This window comes from Sceloporus occidentalis, unplaced genomic scaffold (genome assembly GCF_023333645.1).
Source record: "Sceloporus occidentalis isolate IW3139 unplaced genomic scaffold, rSceOcc1.0.p SCAF_8, whole genome shotgun sequence".
Lineage (NCBI taxonomy): Eukaryota > Metazoa > Chordata > Lepidosauria > Squamata > Phrynosomatidae > Sceloporus > Sceloporus occidentalis.
Window position 1 is genome coordinate 3,678,719 of NW_028316988.1, and position 25,122 is coordinate 3,703,840.

Here is a 25,122-nt window from a genome sequence, read left to right on the forward strand (position 1 = left end):
GAACAGTCATTAGATAACACTAACAGGTTTAAAGGTTGCAGGCTTTGTGTTGGTTCAGGTTAAGAGGACAGGAGCCAAAAGAGGCGGCGGCGGCGGAGAGGCTGGCGCTGCTTCTGCTGTTCCAAGAGTTGTTAGTTGGAGGCACTGGCGCTTTGTGTAGCATAGAGTACTATATACTACAAGGCTCTTGCACCGTCCCTTCACTTTTCCAATTGGATGCCAGCACATTGTAGGGTAGGGTGGGCAAGGTTGCATGCCTTCTGGCAGAACGTCAATTGGGGAAGGGATTGCCATAGTGCTCTTTTCATGTGAACCCTCCTCCTCGCCTTCAAAAGAAGCCTGGACTCCCATCTGTCATCTTTGGTGAAAGGAACCCATGGTGCCAGGCCACTTCTGTGACTGTAGCTCAGTGGCAAAGCTAATGTTTTACATTGCAGGCAATCTAAGGGTGAAACCCTGATAGTCCCCAGTTAGGAGGAATGGGGAGCAGTTGCTGAAAAAGACCCCTCTTCTGTGTCCTAGTGGCGCAGTGGTTAAATGCCAGCCCTGCAGCCACAACGTTGTGAGTTCGATCCTGAGGGGCTTCAAGGTTGACTCAGCCTTCCATCCTTTTGGAGATCGGTAAAATGAGTACCTAACTTGTTGGGGGCAATTGGCTTACACATATTAAACCACTTAGAGACTGCTCAGTTCAGTCTGAAGTGGTATAGAAATGTAAATGCTATTGCTCTTCTTTCTGCCTAAGACCCTAAAGAACTTCACTGGGGTTTACCTGGATGAATGGTTGAACCATGCATAAGAAGGTTGCCTTTATTCCTGTGTCATGGAGCTGCAGCATGCGTTCTAGTAAGAAATGTATTTATACCAGGGGTAGGCAAGGCAGCACCTTCCCAACATCACCAACACTGACAAGGCTTGTATTCTAAAACATGTTGTTCTCTCCTGGTTTTATGTCCCCTGGAGAAAATTAAACTCTCTCCAGAAAGAATTTATCTTTGGCTTGGGGTCCCACTCCTCCAGTGAACTTCTACCTTAGGATTCAGGAAATAAGAGCAGCGTTCTGCATTGAAGAGATATTTCCCCTTCTCAGATGGGTGGCTGTCACTATAGACTAAAGAAAAGGTTCCTGCTGTATTTGGAGACCAGGTGCCATTGCCTTTTGCTTCTGTAGTCCTCACTGGGAGTTACTCAGTAGTTCCACTCATGACAACTCACAGAGAAAAAGCAGCTTCTTCCCCCGTTTAGTCATTGGTGCTACCTAGGCAATTTTGCATCTCCCTATTTACATATGTTGTACATGTGCATGCTCATGTATTTGGGTATCTTGTGGCCAGGGGTTGGACGCAGTGACCTTTATAGTCACACCCAAATTGGTAATTCTCTCTGCAGTGGCTTTTGAATGGCACAAATGCATAGACGTTGCTGTTTCCAGGAAAGATCTGATTTACATGCGCGCGCACCCCAAGTGATGTTGCTGTGCTGGAGGAGGAAACTCAGTCTGATTTTCACGGTTAAGCCTTTTAAATTAATTGGACACAAAAGAAGCAATCATTGGGACATGATACCTTAAAGGGGAGCTGTGATTTGCAAGAGAAATGCTTTCTGATATCAGCTGAGAGCAGATTGCGGGAAATTAATGTGTCAGCACATTTTTCAGTTGCATCATCTGTCGAGGGATTTAAATGGAAGTGGTTACTTTGCGCTACTGTTGTAAACAGCAAAGGAGGTTTTTGTTTGCTGCTTTTCTGTGTGTGGGTGTTGAAACATTCACACACACACACCTCTCCTGCCATGTTGGCATATAGACGATGATGTAAAGTGCCAAAGGCAGCGAGTCAGCATGGCGGAACAAATGCTGACCCCTCCGTTTTTGAGGCTCGGGGGTCTATAAATTTTAAGCTGCTGTTCCTACAAGATTGTTAGGTCAAATGCTTCCTGCCCAGGCTTGTTCTGCAGACTTGCAGGCTGAGATTGTGGAGGAAACAGAACTCCTTTACTCCCGAAATATTCTCTGCTTTCTATTTTCATCGCCAAATAAAGTCATCCTAACACTTCCTGCAGCGACGTAAACCACCAAGACATCTCCAGGACTTTCCCCCCACTTTTCAAGTGGAGATTTTTTCCTCTAGTTATAATGGAGAACATAGTGATTTGTTTTCTTAAGCCATCAAAGCTAGAAGGGGGGGAAAAGTGAAGGGAGCAAGGAGAGCCAGACAGTACTTAAGGGTATTGCTATAGTTCTTTGGGAATGCAGAAAAGGGACAGTAAATACCACTGGACAAAGAATTAAGCTTCCTGAAAATCTTAGCCTTCATTTTTAAAAAGATGATTACAGCTTGTTCCAGACTGCCAAAATAAAGCTGCTTTGGGTCTCTTTGGAGGTATGCTATTTAAATGATGCATGGGTCCTAAGAGTCCGGAGGTCGCGCCAAAGCCACATTCCATTCCTAAGCACTGGAGGGCAGCTTTGGTGCAGCTTCCGGATTCTTAGGATGCATGCATCATTTAAACAGCATACCCCCAAAGAGACCCCAAGCAGCTTTATTTTGGCAGTCTGTAACAGGCCTACATTCTTCAATCCTGGGGCTTTACAGATGCGTTTGAAAGTGTGCGAGTAAACCCTTCAAGGATATGAGGAATTGGAGAGGTTGCTGAGTGAGAGAGCATTCCTAATTTCAATTGCAACTATTTCTGACAGTTGTATGCTCTCTTAGTGTTTGGCACATGTACCAAATATGTACCAGATCGTCTGTCCTGCCAGAAGGAATGTCTCAAAACACTGCAATGGAAAGAGGGATTTGGGAAACATGTTGCTGATCCCTTCCACTGTTACTCACAGTGGCATCGATCGGTCTTCCACCTTGGAATGGGTAAGCCGAGCTAAACTTAAGCAGAAGGGCAAGCTTGCAGACTCACAAACTGCGGAGGCTGGGATGTTAGAAAGGCATCAAAGCCTTGGCAGCAGGAGAGCAAGCAGAGAACATGTGGAAGGAAAGCCTTGCAGGTAGAGATGAACACCAGCAGGTATTGTCCAAGGTGCACAGAGCTTCTGCCGGTTCGTGTTGCGTCTGTTTGGTCTGCCAGGGGGCACGCGGGGGGGAGGCCAACCATCCTGGCTCCTGATTTGACAAAACCACCGGCGAAGTCAACCGGCGGCTAAGCCTGCTTGAAGGAAAGGGCACCCTCCTTCCCCTTCTCCCCAGGCTGTAGTTCTAATCTTATTCCAGACCCCTGAACTCCAGCTGTTTGCGTCTTGCTTCTGCTGCCAATCTGTTTTGTTTTCGGAAGCGGTGTAAGGAAGTTAGAAGGGCACCCTGAGAGGAGGCAGGTGGGGAACAGTGGGAACCGGGCTTCACATCAAACAAAGGATTCACAATGGCAGCGGTGGGGGGAAGAGCAGCTCCTTTCGAACCCTCCCTCCTTGGAAATCTCTGGCAAGAGTCCATGTGTCTTGGAATGCGCTGTGTTTATGTTGCAGAACGTCATGTATATCATATCCAATGGTATGTAGCAGGGATCCGTCAACATTAGAGCTCCAAGATTAATTCATCCATTTGTTAGAATAATCAGCTAAAAATACTGAAAGTTTAAACAAATGCACACATCTATTAAACAAACTTATACATACACATTTCATACACGTTTAAAACATTTGGGGTACTCGGTCATATATCTTAAACCGTTTCTTTGTCTGATATAATGATATAATGAGACTCACAATCCTTGGTGATATGGCTAGACATTTGGGGATATTTTCAGCATGGGCCTGAGGCAGATTAATGCCTTTCAGGAAAATCCGAGCCACGCGCGGTCTCCCTATGTCATTTAAGGGAAAGCATTCAAAGAAGCTACCTTGTGTTTGAGCCCATGCCGGACCCTTAATAGTACAGCTCCTGAATCTGATTAAGGGTCCAGGATGGCCTGAGCCTCCAAGGAATCTCCTTTGAGTGCTTCCTTTGCACGCCAACCCTTCAAAGCAGGAAGATCGAGCCAGAAGCTTGGATGTTGTTGGTATTGTCTGTACTAGCATTTTGCGACACCAGCTTAACCGAAGCTGAGAAATGAACACCAGCTTAACTGAAGCCGAGAAGCCGTTGGTAAGCAATGCTTGCACTGCCTAGCCTCCTTTGAACCTATGAAGCTGATTTGTGCACCATCATCAGCATTCACTCTAACACAGTCTGCGCTGAGTCCGTTTAGTTGCAGAGGTTGAAAGAATATAACTGTTTTGGACTGCTGTTCCCAGAATCCCCCAGCCAGCAGGCCTCTGGGATTTTTTTGCCTTGCTGCCTAAGATCCTTTGAGCTGGAGACTCAGGGCTGTATCCCTCAATTGGTCCACCTAGCCTTATTTCTGTTTGCTGATGCTAAATTTCCAGTTTATCAAGCAAAGATCTGTAATCCCCCCCAAACACACACATATACACACACAGAGTAATCGCTGCCTCCACTAAATACCCCTGCCCTAGACATACACGCTATTATAAGATCCTTATAATAGAGAAGTCAGGACTTGAAGCTGGATGTTTGATACTCTACCACTCCGCTGCATCCATCCTCAAGAGTTCTTCCTTGACTGCTGTTATCTTATGTTTTGCTTAAACCTTTTGAAGCACTGATTTCTCCGTCCCGTATACACCTTGGTTTTATGTTTTGAACTGCTTTTCAAGAAACGGTGCCAGGCACATGATGTGCTCAGACTAGTCTCTAGAAGGACTGCATGCAATGTTTTTCCTCCAACACAATGCTGCCACTGGCTGGCTGTTTTAAAGTATTGCGTTTGCTTTAACAGCAAATTGCCACAAGTGCTTAAACTAGGTAGTCTTACCATTAAGAGACGTTAACATTTATGTTGATTTGCTCTTAACAGTTATAGTTTCTCATTCCCAAAGAATTGGGGCACGCGTACTGTTCTTAAATATTGTCCGGCTTTCCCTCTTCCCTTCGCTTTTCATGCTGGTGTAGCGAGAACATTATGCCTCGGGACAAAGTAACACTGCAATGCCATCCAGTAAGCTATATTAGCCTTAATTTAAGTACAAATATACGTCAGTTAACAAAGAGGATACATTATTAGTTTTTACTTCCCTAACAGAAAATTTGATACCAGAAGCAGAAATAACATGGAAAGAATAGGGGTAGGGTCCTACACTTCAAAAAATGAAAGTAGTTCAACATGTTTTAGCAATTTTTTAATTCAAAACTACCAAAAGCATCTCAGGAAGTAGGCTGAAGTCTCCAAAAGCTCACGCTACCAACTTCTTACTTTCAGTTAGTCTGAAAGGTGCTACAAGATCTCTCTACATACAGATTCTACAGACTAATATGGCTATATCTTTGAATTCTAGTATTGTGCATGTGTTTGTTGTCTCTCTGTTTTGCTTTTCCATCATGTTCAGTAAGAGATTCTAATAGCCGCTGCTGCTTGCCCTGCCTGTTGTCGGCTGCCATCCACAACCCTAGTAGGATCAGAGCAGAATCCCATTCTTCCCTAGGATAACCCTTAATGCATTGCTTACTGCAGACACACATACTGAAGGTTTGGGGGAGTGTAAGGCATGGAGTGATCCAAGTGAAAGAGTCCCAGGATCCCAGCCCAGAGTGGAGGAGGTTTTACCCAGCCACAGGTTCCTGGAACAAGGTTTATGTCACTCCAGCTGCAAAATATGCCTTTATGCCTATGTGAACATCTGCTGTACTGTGACCACCTATGGTCCAGTGTTGCTGTCTTCTCATGGTTGTGCCACTGGAAAGCATTATGGCTGTTTCACTTGGAATAGTTTTTGAACATCTGAACCATTTTGCACCATCTTGTACTATCCAAATATGCGTCTGTGTTGTACAGTTTCTGTATAATATAAGCTCTAGCAAGTTCCTTTGTTTTTAACCTACTAAGCGAAGTACAAGCCATGGAATGAAGGGTTATACCACTGTCAACCCTATTCATCTTAGGGTTCCTCATGACTTCTTGACTGTGGGATTTGGAGATTTGGGTATGCATTGCAGGACTAGAATAGACATTTCAGTTCACCATGCAGTAATTGAGGCCTTTTGCTAATGTACCTGATAGATAAGAACAATGGAGCAACTAAAAGGGCCTTCTCACAGAGCTAGTAAATAATTGAAATAATAAAAAAGAGCTGTATCCAGTGTGATGCCGGCTCTCAAAACCTTCCTCTTGAAGTCTATGGAAATGGGAGTAGTTTTTGTACCCCTTCCTTCCCAAATCAAGAAATTGTTCAGCAGAAGGGTTTTGGGGGTAAGTGGCACTTAAGCAAAGGTGGCAACTTGGGAGAGAAAGCCCTTCCCCAGTTGTTTTTAGTGCCAATTTGAGGACATATGGAAGACAAGGAGAGAGTGTGTGTGTATGTTTAACAAACAGAACTCATTAATTGAATTAGCAAACCATTCGAATCTTCTGCCTTTTTGAGTTGCTCAAAATAAAAATGGGCTGCATCCAAGTTTCGATTTTAGAACGCTGCTTCTTAGGCTGTCTTATATGGGAGACCATTGCTTACTATTTTCCAATGTGCCAGGAACCGTCCCTAAATGTCTGCCCATTGGATACAAATGTGAGACCCTTTCCTGCTTCTGCGAATCATCTTCTGGAGTCCTGCATATATGAAATGCCATCATTTTCTTGTTGATGAAAATGCATAGTTGCCATCAGTTTTAATGCTATTAAACTGTGGTTTCCATTTTCCGGAGGCAAAAAAATGACCTAATTAATGTACCTTGTTGCTCATTTGTGTATCTACATTAGAAAATGTCTTGGCGAGCTAATCCAAGCCCCATATCTGTAATTCAATTATTATTATTATTATTATTATTATTATTATTATTATTATTATTATTATTCTTTCCCCAGAGTAAAAGGGACCACCTTCTCATGAATGTGAAATGGTACTACCGCCAGTCTGAAGTTCCAGATTCTGTCTATCAGCACTTAGTTCAAGACCGGCACAACGAAAATGGTACGCCAAGCTCTGGAAACGTATACCATTCCTGGCTGTTCAGGAACCTTTCTTCGCCTCCATTACTCTATCCCATTATTCATTTGGAAACCTCACAGCGACTTATATTGGCATTCTAGGCTCTTTTCAGGCTGAACATGTTTAGCTTTAGCATTCCAGGAGCATCCTGTTCTTCAGATCATTGTCTGGGACACGCAGAGACAGACAAAAGAGGGAGCTGTGGAAAGAGATGAGCGGACTTAAATCCTGATTGACTGACTGTAAAAGGCTCCCGCTTTCAATACTGTAGATTTCTGAGCTTTGGAATTTGCTGTCTTTTTTTGACCTGATGGCCTTTTCTATAGCAGAGAGCTATTGTATGTCATTTAGAGCTTTGCCACAGAGCTGATCACCATCTTTCATGAATGGAAATATGGTCAGTTAGGGTTTTTTTTCCCCCCATGCCCATCCTTTGACTGTACATTTGGCCCTTCAGATTTGCAGATTTCAGATCTGCTGACTCCGGATTATTAAATGGCAGCTACATGAAAGTAGACACATTGAAGTGTGCACATTCATGTTGCTGCCATTTAATAACATGGTGCATGATCATTTGCTTTTTTTTGCATCCATGGGCCTGAGACAAAGGTCCTGGAACCCAACCCCCCGGATTTTTGAAAGGCCAACTGTATAGTATTTCCAGGGGAAGGGAATTCTACAGCTGCATCGCTAGAAATGTTTTGACTTGCGCCTTTAATGCCCTGCCACTCCACACCAGTGGTCATGAAACACTTTTGATTGTTTCACCTATATGTTTACACTAGTGATTATTTTACCTATACCCTTAGACCATACTACTAGTGACAAACACCTCAGGTTTGGAACAAGTAAAGTGGGACTTGGTATTCACTGGGGTTTGGTTCCAGGGCCCCCTATGGATAGGAAAATCTATGCATGCTCAAGTCCCATTAAAAATAATGGCAGAGCAAAATGGGGTCCCTTATATAAAATGGAAAATTAAGGTTTGCTATTTGGATGCTTGAATCCGTGGATAACAAAATCAGTAGGCAAGGAGGTCCAACTGTACTGAGAAAGTCAAAGAAGAAAGTGCAAAGGCAGGCTTTATTTGGCTGTATGTGCATCAAAAGTAGTGCATGATGTTGATGCTTTTGCAGCTTCACACTAAATTTGTGTTGTTGTTTTTGTCCCTTGCAGATTCTGGGCGTGAGCTGGTTATTACAGACCCAGTGATCAAGAACCGAGAGCTTTTCATTTCAGATTATGTTGACACCTATCATGCTGCTGCCCTCAGGTAAGATGCCCAGAGCCCACTGTAGAAAGATTTCCTTTTCTTCTTTTTGTCTTACTAATGCTGTTAGCACTCTATAGCTTTAAAGATAACCATTTTTTAAAAAGCTGTTGCAGCTGTCATTAAATAATTCTATTAAGGGACAGTTTCCCCCTTTTTTATCATGTTGCTACTGTTATCCAAGGAAAGATGGGGAACTGGGGGGTCCTCACCAAGCATGTCAGTGTTACTTTAACTGTTGGGGAAATTATCTTTGTAAGAGGCTGGGTAACCTTTAGGACTGTCGACACCTGTATATAACTGGGTCTCTCCTAAAATGATGCTTGGTCCCTAATACACACACAGATTCTCGCTCTCATTCTCCCTCTCTGAAAGACACACACACACACAAACACACACACCAAGAGCCTTGAGTGCCTAAGAAGAACCTGCCAACCAGTCAGATACGCTGACTCTTATTGATCTTTGCTCTGTTTTACCAATCCTGCCTTTCATCACCACCTAGGGAGAATTGATCAGTTCTGCCTCCTTCCTTTCTCCTCTTTCGTTTGTTCCAAAGCGAAGGGCTCATACTCCTTGGGGAAGAAGCCATTTCTTGCAGCGAATTCACATGAAACCTAGCGCCATGCATCTCATTTTGAGGCTCGAAGAGCAAGCACACAGATATTGTCAAAACTTGAACTGATTTATCCACCCGCCGATAACACTCGGGGTGGCGCATAAGCAAAGACACCTGGAGACATTTTCCGTATTCAGAGCCACTTTGCTGAAGCAGCTTCCTTCAAGTCAAGTCAGCTGTAACCTCACTTGTCGCGGGAGGGGAGTGAACCATTTGATTTGACTACTTCCAGGCAGGCTCTGATTGTTGTTTTCATGAGAAACCAGGAGCTGTGCTGTCATCTTCGCTAGAACACCAGAGTGGCCTTTATGTCTAAAGGAAGCTAGATTCCTGTTTGCAAATTGGCATGCTGAACGGAGAGCTCTAGCTAATGTGAGCCAGGCTGGATTGATGGTGCTGAGCTTGAAAATGTGATTGTCAGTGCCAGCATTGAGAAAGCAGTGTGCGGTTTCTCTTGCACATTTTTCAGAGCAACCCTATGTTGTCATTCGCTCATAATTATGTAACACACAAAGGAAGATGATAAAGGTTGATGGTAGCAGAAGAATTAGAAGACTCTTTGTGATTTTTGTGCATTTCCAGACCTCATTTGAGGCCGTCCACATGCCATCTGAAGTTAGGCAGATGCTTACTAGGGAGAGGGCCACTGAGGTTGTGCCACCCTAAAATGTGGAAAGACTGCTTTTTGCTAACTTGAATATCATTTCAGTACCCTACCGTTTATTGGGGCACTTCAGTGCCTAGCACTGGCTTAATCCAGTCTCCTCAATTCAATGATTTTCTTTGAGTTGCTGCTGTTGCCTTTTCCTTTATTTGCTCTAATGTTCTATGCATTTACTGCTGTTCACCCTCTTAAAATGCTCAACTGAAGCTTGTGGCATATACATTTGCTAAGTCAGTGGTTCTTCGTCATTTGGCCCTCAACTTTTAGGGCTTCAGCTCCCAGAATCCCATGCCTTAGGACTGGAGCATGGCTTTGGTGCAGCTTTCGGACTCTTAGGACACAGGCATCATTTAAACAGCATACCTCAAAGTGACCTGAAACAGCTTTATTTTGGCCTGTCTGTTCGGGCCCTAAGTCTGTTTTGTTAGATGCATCTGGTGAAGTAAACATAGTCTACAAAAGCGTATGCCCCAACATTTTGCTCTCAGTCTCAAAGGTGTGCTGCAAGAATATTACTAGTCCAGGAATTGAAGCATCGGTCCTCTAGTAATTTTCCTGCCTTTTATATAAAGTCCTGCTAGATCATTCCAGAGGCCTAGGTATTCTATCTTCTTTTCCCCCCACAGTGGCCAACCACATACCTCTGGGAAAGAAGACATGCAGGGAGCAGTCCTTTCCTGTTGTTTCTTCAGTACCTGTATTAAACTGTGCCCTGGCTCTGAACATGGGACATTGCTCTTAGCCCTTAGTGTAGCTTGAGCCGCCCATTGAAGCAAACTCTGCAACAGTGCCCAGGTGGTGCTGCACTCATGCACTGTAAGAGGAGGCAAGCATGCATAGACTGCTATGTTAGCAGCTTATATATAATAAATAGCAAGAAGAATAAATAATACACCACCTATATTCACAATCCTTATTAATAAAAAGAGGGCCTTTCATAGATTGACTTTCCATATCTCCTTTCACACACACCATCATTCAGCTTTGAATGCCCACATTCTTCAGCAAATCCAGATATCCAGTAGGTCTCTCATGGGATCTACCTTTGATCCAGATCGAGATGTTAATGTGCATATGTGTTCCATGCTTTCCCTCTTTTACAATACTTGCCTGGTTGTCCTCTTTCTCAGAGTTTAAGGACTACTGGTGGGTCTGAGTTGCTGGTGGAGGGAAGCATAGTAGACAAATTTGATGCTGTCTTGGAGAGATGGGTGCTCTGTGCTCAATATAAAGGGTGCTAAAATGTAATGGAGATGATGCTGTATCCTATTAGAATCAGTATTAATGTATACTATTTCATTTCATTAACCATGAATTGGAATGGCCAACTAGCAACTCTACCAACTGGAGCAATGAGTACTGGTGTCAGGTTTCTCAGTTTGGGCAAAAGCTGGTTCACTCAAAGAGCCCAACTTAACCCTATCTTTTATTTGTTTCTCTTCCTTGCAGGGGGAAGTGTAACATTTCCCATTTTTCTGACATATTTGCTGCTAGAGAGTTTAAAGCACGGGTGGACTCCTTTTTCTACATCCTGGGCTACAATCCAGAGACAAGGTGAGTTGGTTGCCACCATCTACCAAGAAGGAATTCAGCATGTGCTCTTATGTAAGTTGTACAGTTGTTTTGGAGTAGAGGACAACTTTAGGAGCTAAAAGAAAGGCATTGCTCTTCTTGATAGCCCTCCATAGGCTTGGCAGGAAGGCTACAATTTTACTTTCATATGTTGAGATCTTTCAATTAATGGTTATTTTACCCAACTATATTTTACCCAACTATGAGTATGATTATCTCCTTTCCATTGATAAGGATGCAAGTTACTCAGTCAGTCATTCACCAAGGTTTCCAACTACTGTTAAAACATGGCTGGCCATAGACTGTAAGAAAACAGACCAGTGCAGTCCCCTTTTCATTGGAGATAGATGTTCTGCTGTCTTGTTGACTCCAGTCCTTCTAACTGGACATAATGGATTTTGAAAGGGAAGACATTAGTGAACAAACCTTGTAGGTCTTGGCTAACATATGGAATCTCTTCTTGTAGTCCTCCTCTCCCAATTCCATTACGATTACTAGCTATGGATCTGGGACGTGACTAGAAGTTCACTAATACTGTATGTATTTTTTCAATGTTAGCATGGAGGATCATCTGCCCTGTTTAAAAGGTGAAATGTCTTTCCTATAGACTTTCAGGAGAAGCATTTCACTATGAGGGAGGCAGTTAAAGGGAGGTTTGGGGTTGACGGCTGCAAAAACAGCTTTCCTAAAAAGGTTTTGCATGTATATAGTTCTGTAATCGTGTTTGCTTGCTTTGCAAGACTGCCTTTCCCCATATAATCCTAAAATTAATACAACTCTTTCTCAGTAGTGGTTCCTGCCTTAGCAAACTCTCTCTCAAAGGAAGTACAGTTGGGTGTCTGCATCCACGGGATCCTCATCCTTAGATTCAACATGCTATGGATTGAAAATATTTGGGGGAAAGTACAGCATTTGGGGGGGAGGGGAGACCATACAGGAGAATATAATAAAGTAAACATCCTTGTGTACAGAGGGAGAAGAAAGGAACCCAAATCATCCTCACTCATGACTGCGCATCTCCACACCTGGGCTGAGTTTCAGGTTGAAGTCCACCACATACATACAGTGCAGCTAGGCTGACAAGTTGTCCCAGGACAGCATTGAAGGTGGTGGGAAGACCCAGCCCCCTGGTTCACATTCTTCATGCTCCCTTACCTCCGGAGAGCTTGCCAACTACCTGCTTCTGCCTTCGAGTAGCTTCTGCAAGGACCTGGCAATTGGCGGTGGCTGCAGTGCTCCTCTTACTTGTTCACAAGGTGGAGGTGGGCACCTGGTAGGCTTCCTGGAAGCAAGAGGGCACAAAGAATGCATGCCTGGTAGCCAGGGCTTGCTACTGCCTCCGATGCTATCCTCAGGCCATTTTCTGTGGTCTTTAGTATCCCCTCACTTGTGACCTTAAGAGTGGTGTTTGAAACCCACTAGTTGTGAACAAGTCTTTTAACCAACCCGTTTTATTGGTCATGCTGCTGTTTGGACTACATTTTATGGCTGGGGTTCTAGGATGGTTTTTTACTTGCTGAATTCTGTTTCAATACACTTAATTTTATGTAATTGCTGTGGTTCAGGGAAGGTTTTGATACTGGCTGCATCGTGATTTAATATGTTATCTGTCCCCCTCCCATTTTTTTTTTTAAATCAAGCTTTACTCAGTTGGATTTGTATCTTTATACTTATATTGAATTCATCACTTCTGGCCGACTTGATCCAGAAAGGTGACTTATGAATCTGTGATCCATGCTTTCTTGGCACTCAAGGTGGTGATCCCATAGCAATGTGTTCTGCCTTTCTTATGGCAAGACCAATTTAGATATTTGCTTCAGCAGCGCTAGAGTTGCAAAGAAATGCTTCAGTGTGGATGGGACTCTGGGTGGCTTTCTTTATGGCTGGTATCAAATCAGCCAGATTGTGTAGTTCATGTTGCAGTGGTGAAGACTGTTTGTCACACTTGAGTTACAGCACTAGCAATTCAGGTGGTTGCATTGAAGCTGAATCTAGACATTAATAATTCTTTGTGGAAGCGATCTGTGGTAGAAACTGTCACACAGAAGTGGCTTTTGGTTCTTTTGGTGATAGTTTTGGTGGCACAGTTCTTTCTCGGGTTCCATCTTCTGTTTTTAAAGTGGAATATGGCACATTTAATGGCTGAACCAATAATATGTGACTGCTTTTAAGGCCACGCTTTGGATTGCATATGGTTTGTCAAGTGGGAGCTGTGTTTGCATTCTTTTATGCATTCCTCAGAGAGATGTGCCTGAGCTTCTGTAGATGTGAACATAGAATTTCATCTCTCCTGTTGTTTGCCATGGTGCTCTTCTTCTCTTTGCATGCAGTGATTGTGGAAATTTAGTGTGTGGGTGTGTGTATGTGTGAGAGAGAAAGAAGGGAGGTGGCTGTATCTCCTAGTTTACAGAAGATACTTCATTATTTTAAGCAACCTGTGTTCTAAGGTTCAGAATTGTTTTGCAAGCAAACAACGCTAGTAAGGGAGAGCAGGGCCCTAAAATTTCCCTACAACCTGTAAGAAATAGATAGCAGACTGAGGCAGTGTTGTTTTTTCCTCTATAATGATATGTATGCCATTTCCAGTGCATAAGTGGTCATAGGTTGCACAAACATATGTGTTGCTGAGCTTGCACCATGTAAGCCAAATTTGGGGTTGTGATATACCTCGGTATGTGGATAACCCAACAATATAGTTCCTTCCCCATCTATTTAGTGAGAGTTACCCATGACAGGTTCACCTTAGGTTGTTGGAAACAACTCGGAGGCACACAACAACAACCAAAACCCTACAGCAAAATCCAGAGTGTGGCAAAGTTACTTTTGTTGGACAACAACTGCCAGAATCTCCCAACCAGTGAACAGTGGCCATAGGATTCTGGGATTGTGCCCTACAAAATACAACTTTATCAAACTGTTTATAACCAGACAGAGTCTCCCGTCTTTTCTGGGATGTGCTAAAATTCCTGCCAGGTTGCAACCCAGGAAGCCTTTCTGATAACCATGTGCTAGTTTTGCTGCTAAAGATTTACACCGCAATACATAAAACCTCTCTGTAATGGTAGATGGGTATTGATATGCACTCTGCCGTCTTCAGAGAACCCTCAACATAAAAGGAGCAGGCCTTGGCCTCCATTTATCTCTACTTTAAAAATCTGCTAAGCACAGTTCATTGAGGGTGAAAGAATAAGGGAGGTGTTGCTAATCCTCTTCTGAAAGTGGTTTGTGCCTTTTTGAAGGGTTCCTGGAACATGTGCCATCTCTTGAGATAGACATCAACACATGATGGCAAATGGCTGCTTCTGATAGACTCCGTTTGAAAGTCTAATACGTTTAAAATAGGTTGTTTCAGTTGATATATTACCCAAAGGATCTAAGAAAAATAACAACAGAGCACTAGTCAGGCCTGTGAGGGAAGGACACTGATTCCAGGATTTTCCTACCAAGCACCTAATTGAGAATATATTTAATGAGGAGCATACTGTGTAAATTCCTTCTTGTAAGTAGAAAGTTCTAGCATTAACTTTAGACCTTGATGAAGACGTCAGTGGAGCTTTGAAAGCTTGCAACGTGTATATTGTGCATTTTGGTTGACCCAAATAAAGACAGTGATAAAGATATCACTGTTTGGTGGATTTTTGATGTTACTAGATTTGCTATAAGGCAGTGATGGCAAACCTATGGGACGCGTGCCAGAGGCGGCACTCAGAGCTCTCTCTGTGGGCACATGTGCCATCGTCCCAGCACAGAGTTTTCCAGAGTTTGTTACTAGAAAGCCAGAGAGACATGGCACTTTGCAATAAATAAGTTGGTTTTGGGTTGCAGTTTGGGTACTTGGCCTCCAAAAGGTTCACCATCACTGCTATAAGGTCAGCATAGCTACCCTCTGGATGTCATACAACAGAAGGTGAGGGGAATGCTCCAATTTCATCTGCCCACATTAATGGCCATACGCTTAGAGCCAACATATAGTGTAGCATTAAGGTGTGAGCATGTTATGAATAGTACCAGAAATGAAGCAGGCTGTGGTTTGTTTTGACCAAACAAAACCACAGAATCTCCTCTCTGTGTGAATGAGGTCTGGGGACCTCTGGTTCTTCTCAGTGTTTAAGTGCTTTGGGAAGTGCCAGTAGTTAATGCTGACTACTTGCAAGGAGTAGGATTCAAAGATATAGCCGTGTTAGTCTGCAGAATCAGTCTGTAGAGAGATCTTGTAAAACCTTTGGGACTCACTGAAAGAAAGAGGTTGGCAGCATGAGCTTTCCTAGACTTCAGATGCATTTGCTTACTTCCAAACGGCTACAAGTGACATTTGGCCCCAGGGGGAGAGCAAAAGCGGTGTCCCTGCCCCCCTCGCCCCTGTCCATCATTCTTCCTTAGGCATGGATTTAGCATTCATTGGCAAAGGAAAAAAACAATAGAACTGGAGGACTGGAGCTGCTGGGTTGAATCTTCTCCTTCCTTGCTTGCTTGCTCTGCCTGCCTGGCTTCCCTGAGCGTTGCTTGTCTCAGATTCCCTAGCTAAGGCCCCACTTCCCCGCACACTAGCTTGCTACGGCGCAAAGCCGAAGCTGCGACAGTGCCTTTGCCATATCCGTTGGCTGTGCTTTATTTACGGAAACGGCAGGGCCGAGATTGATTGCGTCGTGTGGACGAGGGAGGGAAGGGGGGGTCACAGCACATGCTCAGTGCTGTCAGTCTGAGGGCGAAGTTTCTGCGTTCTGCGTGCAAGGCTTAGGTCATAGCACAAGCTCAGTGGAAGCTCGCTCAGGTCTATCTCAGACTGCATAGGCCTCCATTTTGAGTAGTTGGGGGGGAAAACAGCCAGACTTTCCCCTATTCCTTTTCTTCCCTTCCTTTTTTTGGTTGGGAGAGGAGCCACTGAGGGGCAAGGTCAGGAAAGCAGCAGTGCCTCCGGGAGCCTGTCACTGCCATGGACGATCTGCTCGGCTCCTTCAGGTAGGCTGACAGCGCCGCCGTGGCCTTTCCTCGGGAGGGATGCAGATTCGCCTGCCGCCGGGTACTTTCTGCAGATTTGTTTATTGTGCATGATGTTGCATGCTCTCCTTCTCTCTCGTTCTCTGCAGCCTTTTAAGCTGTGACAGTCTGGTTCTCAGGTGCGGGAAGATTGGTGCTCAGGGTTACAAAATGCATGGGTCTCCCTCCAAAAAGCCAGTGGTTTTTGACACACGCAGAAGTCCCTTTTCTCTGCCCCCCCTTCCCCAATGCCACCTCATCTCCCATCTCACCTCCGCAGGCTGCAATTACAAACTGCAGTTGCAACCTTTCTGGCTTGCTGGTGTGCCAGTGAAGGAGCTGCAGAGCCAGCCTGCCGCTGCTTTGCTCCACAGCGCCTGCAGGGAAATGTTTGGGCCTCTGAGAGGCAAGACTTATGGGGAAGGGTTCAGGGAGGAGGGGTCATGGGTCCCTAGCCATTGGCTGCTTGGGAAAAGGGACGGGACTTGCTCTGACAGCCAGCCTGCTCCTCCTGGCAGGTAGGCGATGGGAGCAGAGTCTTGCCTGCACTCCGACAAGTTCCCCAACAGCAGATTGACAGCCTTCAAAACACAGTGGCTCCATTTTGGAAACAATAGCAATGGCCCAGCAAGCTTTTGCCCAGATGGGCAACTTGGGGCAATGAAGCCAACTGGGTGGGCTGCAGGAGCCATCATGCGTTCAAACCCCCTTTCGTGGTGAATTTTCTGCAGAGGAATCTCTACACATCGAAAGGAATTCTGGAGGGTGTTTTAAGGCGCATGCCGAGTTCATGCAGGCTCTGGCCAAATTTTCCCCATGTGATCTGAGATGCGGCCTTGGAACATTCAAAACCGCACAGAAATGCATGTTTCGTGGTGGATGAGTCCTGCTTTTTCAATGCCTGATTTTTTCATTAGGGAAAATTCCATCAGTCTGCAAGAGAATCTAAATTTTCCTTAGGGCCTGTTACAGACTGCCAAAATAAAGCTGCTTGGGGTCTCTTTGGAGGTATGCTGTTTAAATGATGCATGCATCCTAAGACTCCGGAAGCTGCACCAAAGCTGCACTCCAGTGCTTAGGAATGGAGTGTGGCTTTGGCGCGACCTCCGGACTCTTAGGACCCATGCGTCATTTAAATAGCATACCTCCAAAGAGACCCGAAGCAGCTTTATTTTGGCAGTCTGTAACAGGCCAAGATTTTGGAAAAATAATGCCACATTGAACTGATTCTCTGTCATCAACAGAGGACCCTTGGCCACATTTCTGCCAAGACAGAAAGCTTTCTGAAACAAACCCAGTGTATGTAGTGGTAAAGGGCTCCATCCTTCAGTGTATGAACCAGTAAAAGTATCAGGGCTGAGTATTTAAGAGATAGAGATGGGCTCTTCTTGCCCATGCAAAGCAGGCATGCAGTTTCATTGAAAGGTTAATTGTTGCTTTGGTTAATTCTCCCCTTCCTCTTCTTGGAAGTTACCTCTCTATACTTAATGTTGGTCTGTGATTACCAGAGATACGTGAATTTGAAGAAGGTTCAGTCTGGAAGGGTTTCAAATCCTAAAGCGAGCCAGGTTTCTAGTCCTCAAAGTACACAGTTTTTCAAAGTAGGTGCACTACATAATGAAAGCTTGGAAGCAAAAGCAAAATGAGAGAGAGCTTCGATGTCTGTTGAAACAGAATAATACATATTCTGCATTATGCAGGATAGGCTTGAAACCCTCAAAGCACTATAGTGGAATAAAATGGCGAAGTTGACTGAAATACTAGTCTGGAATGATATTTCATCCTTATTTAGTACAGAATTTGATTCAGATAGCGTAAGAAATGATGATGTGTTGTATATAAGCCCAGGACTCAGATTTGTGGAGGTAATACGGATTCCCACCCATTTCTGCCTCAAGTATGTATATGACCGAATGCTTAGTCAAAGTACCAAAATACTACTCTGGCAGGATAGCCTGGATTTAAAATAGTCCTTCTGTCTTGCCCACACTTCATCCTACTGTTATTCTGGTATATTGGGGTCCATTCCTGTTCTGTATTGGCAGCTTATGGTAGGAGTAGAGTACGACTTTGGAGTGGCCCCATCCAAGTCTTTGCCTTCTATGTAGCAGCCTGTTCCATCCCTGAACTCTTAAACAATTTTGTTATTTCTTAAATCCATATTGGAAGATGATGAGAAAACTGTTTTCTCATAGTGGGGATTTGTATAATAATGCAAAGACCAACTGAGCTGAAGTTAGATTGAGGGCTCCCCTCTCTCCATCTAGACTCACTAGTAAGATATTGAGGCAAGGTAAGGCAATGGCATTCTTTTTCCTGGCTGTATATCTAGCACTTTAAGACCGTTCTAGAAGAGAGGTCCTTGTTTTTCCTCCTAGCAGACCTGCCAAAAGGGAAGGTTGAAGTTGCTCAAGCCCTCACAGGGCAGGTTTTAGCATAATATGGATACATCCAGGGCAGTTCCTTGCTTGCATCCACAATTTGAGGTAGCAAATCCAGGATGGACATAGGTCCATACTAGTTCTTGAATCAGATGCAATTTGAGTTCATGAGGACTAGAACTTTTGAAGCTAATGTCTGCATTTCAGACTGCTTATGCTTCTTTCTTTAGTTGCACTTCAAAATAGTTACACAGAGTATTTTCAGTACTGAAGAACTGAGCATTAAGCGGTGACTATTCTATTTCACACAAGAATTATGTTGCTGGATCAAGATACCTCTGATTATTTCTCCAGCATTTTCCGTGAAATCTCATAGCTCTGGGTAGGAAAGTGATACCCTTCCCTGTGTTTGTGTGTCTCTAGCAGCTTTTACTCATCCAGGTAAAGTGCTCCTCTCCATGGGAGTCCTGTTTAACTATTGTGGCTGTTAAGTGATAGATCAGTCCTCTACACATTTGCCTTGTTCTGCTTTAGAAAAAGTCATTTCTGTTAGGAAACCGAGGACAGGTGTTCAGATTGTTCGGAAATTAAAGTATTGATTGTGGGATATTTTAAGCTTGCAGACAGGGAGGTTCAGTCAGTTGTGTTTTCATATGCTGCTTATGAAGGGAACCAGTTTTCAGGTTACAAGGGTGCTCCTCTCAGTGTTTCATCCTCCTAATTTTACAACTTGATAAGGTCAACTGAGAAAGCCAGCATGGTGTGTAGTGGTTTGAGCATTGCACTATGACTCTGGAGACTGGGTTTGGATCCCTGCTCAGCCACGGAAACCCACTTGGGCAAGCCACACTCTCTCAGTCTCAGAGGATGGCATTGGAAAAGTCCCTCTGAAGAAACTTGCCAAGAATACCCTATGAACAGTTCACCTTAGGGTTGCCATAAAGTCAGTTGTGAAGGCACACAACAACAACAACAGCAGCAGCAGCAGCAGCAGCAACGTAGATTAGACCAAGGAGATAGTTGATTGGTCCAAAGTAACTCACTTTCATGGTACATCAGGATTTGATTGAGGTCTTCCCAGCTCCATCCTTGTGATGTCCAGATGTGTTGGAGATACTTAAAACTCTTAATATTTAGTATCTAAGGTTAACTTTTTGTAGCCTTTTTTAATGAAGACAACTTCTAATGTACCTTTTGTTTCCAGAAACCATTCCTGGAAGTGGAAAAGGATAGTGCAAAGAAAAATTTTAAAACCCCTCTGCTTGTCCCTGCTTGGCCAAAGCAGGTCAAGATATAGTCTGTTAGAGCACTTAAGGTATTGGGATGAAAAGCAGCCAAGCAGATAAAACGTTTTGGTCCTGGCCCCAGGGATCATGCGGATGGTCCATAGTGAACTCACTAGCATTGCACTGGCAAGCTAGTTGGTCTTGGCTTTAGTTCTGCAGTCTATAAGATGGGGAAATCTTGTAGGTTACTGTAGAAATGAATTCAGAAACATAGCCATGTTAGTTTGGAAAATCAGTGTGCAAAGGGATCTTGCAGCACCTTTGAGACTAACTGAAAGATAGAAGTTGGTAGCATGAGCTTTTGTAGTCTGCATGGGACTATGACTCTGGAGACAGGGTTCGAATTCCTGCTCAGCCATGGAAATCCACTGGATAACCTTGGGCAAGTCACACTGTCTCAGTCTCAGAGGACAGCATTGGCAAACTCCCTCTGAAGCAACTGGCCAAGAAAATCCTTTGGAAAGTTCACCTTAGGGTTGCCATAAGACAGCAATGGCTTGAAGGCACACAACGGCAACAACAAAGTAGGTTAGTCCAAGGAGATAGTGATTGATCCAAAGTAACTCACTTTCATGGTTGATCAGGGCTCGTCTACAAAAGCTCATGCTACCAACGCCTATCTTTCTGTTAGTCTCAAAAGTGCTGCAAGGTCCCTTTGTGTACTGTAGAAAGGAAGATAGATTTAAATGTTAACATGGTAATAGTGAAGCTACATTTATTTCCCCCATTGTTGGGAATTGGTAGTAGTGGTCAACCAGTTTGTCCCACCAGCAACATTAGTTGACTATTAGCATTTGTAGACCCACTGTGTATTGCTCTTAGGCTGCAATAGGGTGCTAGAGTGCCCTTGCAAATGGGGCTTTGGGGGCTGTAGTCTGTGTGCTCTCACTCCTGCCTTAAAGGTTCGTGGTAGTAGGGGTTCCAAGGATTTCTCTCCTTTAAAGATACTCAATTCCTCCCCCCTCACCTGGTTGTCTAGAAGAGCAGTTTTTTCCTGCTTCTGGTAGGGAAGATTTTGCCACCACCAACCAGTATCTGTTTCATTCTCCATTACTCCTGGAGCACAGGCAATGATGCATAAGGCCAAGGTGGGTCGCCTGCTTCAATATTGCATCTCCAGGAGGACCACCTGTTTTCTCGAGGGAAGTGACGGTCTTGTCCTCAGTGGATCATAACCAGTGGTAGACTTGCTCACAGCATGGAGGCTTGAGGAGAATGATGCCTCCGAGCCTTAAGCTTGCTCATAAACTCTTGGGGAGGCTTGTGGGCTCAGGAGTACAGGACAAGTAGCCACCACTACACATTTCCAGCCCTTGATCATTGCTGTTAGTTATCAGAATGGGGCAAGGCCCCTTTGCCTTTAAAAGCAGAAGTCCCTCTGATCCAGAAGATGGGAAGTCATGGTTGGATCGAGGAGCTGTGCTGTGATAGCCATTCAGTCACGTATTTTCTCTGTATCTCTCTTTGCCTTGGACTGAAGCTGGGTCCTTCTCATTTCCTGTTCTTCCTAGTCTGCCAATTCAGCTGTTTGAAGCCTGTCCCAATTTAATCAGGATGCTGAGATGAGTTGAACCCAGGACCTTCCATGTATGGAGTGTGTGCTCTAGCATTGAGCTGTGATGATGCTTGGTTCCTTAATCATAGAATCATAGAACTATAGAGTTGGAAGGGACCCCAAGGGCCATCCAGTCCAACCCCATTCTGCCATGCAGGAACTCCCAGTCAAAGCATCCTCCACAGATGGCCATCCGGCCTCTGTTTTAAGACCTCCAAGGAAGGAGCCCTTTAATCCCTTTTTGTTGTTTCACTAACTTTTGGTTTTAATTATACAAAAAGATGTTCAGGTCTCAGTCCATACAGAAACCTTGTTGGATGAGCTGGTGATACTTTATTTAGTGTAGACTTAACATGGCACTAAACAGTGACCTTCATAGCCACCATAGGGAGTCACAAACAGGCAGTCGGGTCCCATGCGCATCGAATTTTGATATTTGTAAGATCTCAAGTTTTGAATGTGGGTTTCACAGAATCACAGGGTTTGAAGGGATCACAAGGGTCATCCATTCAAACCCCCTGCCATGCAGGAATACACAACCCAAGTCTTTGGAATAGAGAAATGTAGAAATAAAAAATAGCCAGTCCTCCATTTCTGTAATTTTTTTATCTACGGATTCAAGCATTCACAGTCTAAATCTATCTATCTATCTATCTATCTATCTATCTAATCTATCTATATCTATATCTATATTTTCCAAAATCTTTGGAATATCTTTGCCATTTTATATGAGGGAGACTATTTTACTATGCCATTATATTTAATGGCATAGTAAAGAAAACAAGATTGCTCCCTCCTCAATATGACATCCCTTCAAATATTTAAACAGAGCTATCATATCACCCCTTAACCTTCTTTTCTCCAGGCTAAACATCCCCAGCTCCCTAAGGCATTCCTCATAGGGCATGGTTTCTAGACCCTTCACCATTCTAGTCACCCTCCTTTGGACACACGGCTCCAGTTTCTCAATGTACTTTTTGAATTGTGGTGCCCAGAACTGGACACAGGATTATTCCAAGTGAGGCCTGACCAAAGCAGAATAGAGTGGCACTATTACTTCCCAAGTATAGACACTATACTTCTATTGATGCAAACTAAAATTTTATTGGCCTTGTTAGCTGCCGCATCGCACTGTTGACTCATGTTCATCTTGTGGTCTACTTGGACTCCTAGATCCCTTTCACATGTAGTTTCATTCATCCAGATGTCCCCCATCCTATATCTGTGCATTTCATTTTTCCGCCTTAAGTGCAGTATCTTACATTTCTCTAGATTGGATTTCATTTTGTTAGCTTTGGCCCAGCTTTCTAGTCTATTCAGGTCATTTTGAATTTTGATTCTGTCCTCTGGGGTATTAGCTGTTATTTCTAATTTGTTGCCATCTGCAAATCCGTTTCATAGATCCCTTTTCACATAGTCTCCTTGAGCCAGGTGTCCCCCATCCAGCCTCTGTTTAAAGGCCTCCAAAGAAGGAGACTCCACCACCCTCCAAGGCAGCATCTTCCATTGTCAAACAGCCCTTAGTGTCAGGAAGTTCCTCCTAATGTTGAGGCAGAATCTCTTTTCTTGGAGCTTGCATCCATTGCTCTGGGTCCTAGTCTCTGGAGCAGCAGAAAACAAGCTTGCTCCATCCTCAATATGACATCCCTTCAAATACTAAAACAGGGCTGTCATATCACCTCTTAACCTTTTCTTCCCCAGGCTAAACATCCCCAGCTGCCTAGGTCGTTCCTCATAGGGCATGGTTTCCAGACCCTTCACCATTTTAGTTTTCAAAAGCTCATGCTGCCAACTTCTTTCTCTCTGTGAGTCTCAAAGGTGCCGCGAGATCTCTCTAGATACTGATTTTACAGACTAACACGGCTATACCTTTGAATTCTACCAACGTTTTGTACACTGTGCCATTTTGGTTGGCCCAAAAATGGTACCGCTGTAGGGTGGGTTTTTGATGTCATTGGATCTTTTCCAGTTGGGTATATGAGATGACATGATCGATGCTCTGATTCCCCAGAGCCGCCAATCTAGCCTCCTCCTGGTTGCCTTTCTCGGCTTCCCAGTCGTGGTGACCCCCTCCCTGGCCTCTGGGCCAGACCTCAAAGCTGGAAAGGATGCCTGGGCATTGGAAGGACCGTCCCCTCTCTTCTGGCTGAGGATTAGAGAGCGCCAATGCCCGCCTCGCAGGGCGTCTTCCCTTTTGATATTCACTCGCAGGCTCCCAGCTCCCTTTCTGTCCAGTCTCTGTTTATTCGATAGACTACAACGTTTCCATGGCAACAGGTTACTTTTTCAAAGGAGGAACATCTTGTCATTATATTTAATCCGCTGCGGCTGGAGAGGGACTGAAATATTAAGTTGTTGTTGCTATGGATACCACTTTGTAACATCGGTTTCCTTTGGTGTCAGATTTCATAGACGGCGGCGGCGGCGCTGGCTTTTCGCTCTCGTCCTCCTCTTCTTCTCATTGCCTCCCCTTCGGCTCCATCCTTTTCGCCCCCATAGAATAAGCAGCCCTGTTCTTCCTCCGGTGTGTGTGTCTAAATGGGTATTTTGGCTTTAAAATGAATACTGGCAAGGCAACAACATATCCGGAGCTGCGGTCCTTTTCCCAGGGCAGAGAGGGAGAGCGGTGGTTCAGAAATGCTTAATAGGTTGGCGGCATCAAATGATACCTAGAATCATAGAATCATAGAATCATAGAGTTGGAAGAGACCGCAAGGGCCATCCAGTCCAACCCCATTCTGCCATGCAGGAAATCCAAATCAAAGCATCCCCGACAGATGGCCATCCAGCCTCCGTTTGAAGACCTCCAAGGAGTGTAGTGGAGTCTCCCTCCTTGGAGGTCTTCAAACGGAGGCTGGATGGCCATCTGTCGGCGATGCTTTGATCTGGATTTCCTGCATGGCAGAATGGGGTTGGACTGGATGGCCCTTGCGGTCTCTTCCAACTATGATTCTACTTGAGCATCCACAGATTTGATTATCCACGACGGATCCTGGAACCAAACCCCTGTGGATAACAAGGACCCACTGTAGAATAGAATAGAATAGAATAGATACAGTGGTGGCGAACCTATGGCACACGTGCCAGAGGTGCCACTCAGAGCCCTCTCTGTGGGTGCATGTGCCATCGCCCCAGCACAGAGTTTGCCAGAGTTTGTTACTGGAAAGTCAGAGGGACTTGGCACTTTGCGATACATAAGTGGGTTTTGGGTTGCAGTTTGGGCACCCGGCCTCTAAAAGGTACTAATAAACTGGGTCCTCCTTACAAAGACAGGAAAAATGAGCGCGGTGGAAGAGGATATCTGAAACCAGGCACCCGCTATGGGGATTCCTAGATAGGGATGCTCAGGAGTTTCACGATGACCAAATTTTAAAATGAGCTGGCCTCTTTTTTAGATGAATACGCAGCTCAGGACACAGGTTGCTTTTGCTCTTCTTGCACCCCTAAATTTTGTGACGCAGGTCTTGAGTAACAACCCCCTCTTCCTCATCCTCATGTACCCATGGCATATATATGTCTATACCTGCACTGGTTTTAAGGCCCCTTGTGCAGAAAAAACAGCGATGGAATAAGCGACGTTCTCGGTTTTAGCCTACCAGGAGTTGGAAACTCTGAGACGTCTTGGCAGAAGCTTTGCGCATAGTTACGCTGCTGAGTCTGTGGTGAAAACTAAAACGTGTGGAAATTGTTCGTGTGTAAATTGAGTCCTGCTGGGTTTGCCGAATCTCTTAAAGCGACAGCACTGCTGCCTTTATCCTTTAAAAAACATTTTAAGTTTTAAGTTGATCATATTGCTTATTTATCTAT

General features: G+C 44.4%; 1 protein-coding gene across 17 annotated transcripts in view; it reads left to right on the forward strand.

Annotated features, from left to right (window-relative positions):
* Window positions 1–25,122, forward strand: part of LOC149307683 (arginine-glutamic acid dipeptide repeats protein-like) — a 336,358-nt gene that overhangs the window by 185,563 nt on the left and 125,673 nt on the right. For 16 of the 17 annotated variants that reach the window (XM_089534241.1, XM_089534239.1, XM_089534251.1 and 13 more), the window contains 3 exons: window positions 6,868–6,973; window positions 8,168–8,264; window positions 10,994–11,098. In XM_089534241.1, coding sequence (XP_089390367.1) covers window positions 6,868–6,973; window positions 8,168–8,264; window positions 10,994–11,098 — 308 coding nt within the window. Of the gene's footprint in view, window positions 1–6,867; window positions 6,974–8,167; window positions 8,265–10,993; window positions 11,099–15,855; window positions 16,076–25,122 lie in introns of those variants that run through there. The other variant, XM_089534257.1, reaches the window with a different exon arrangement.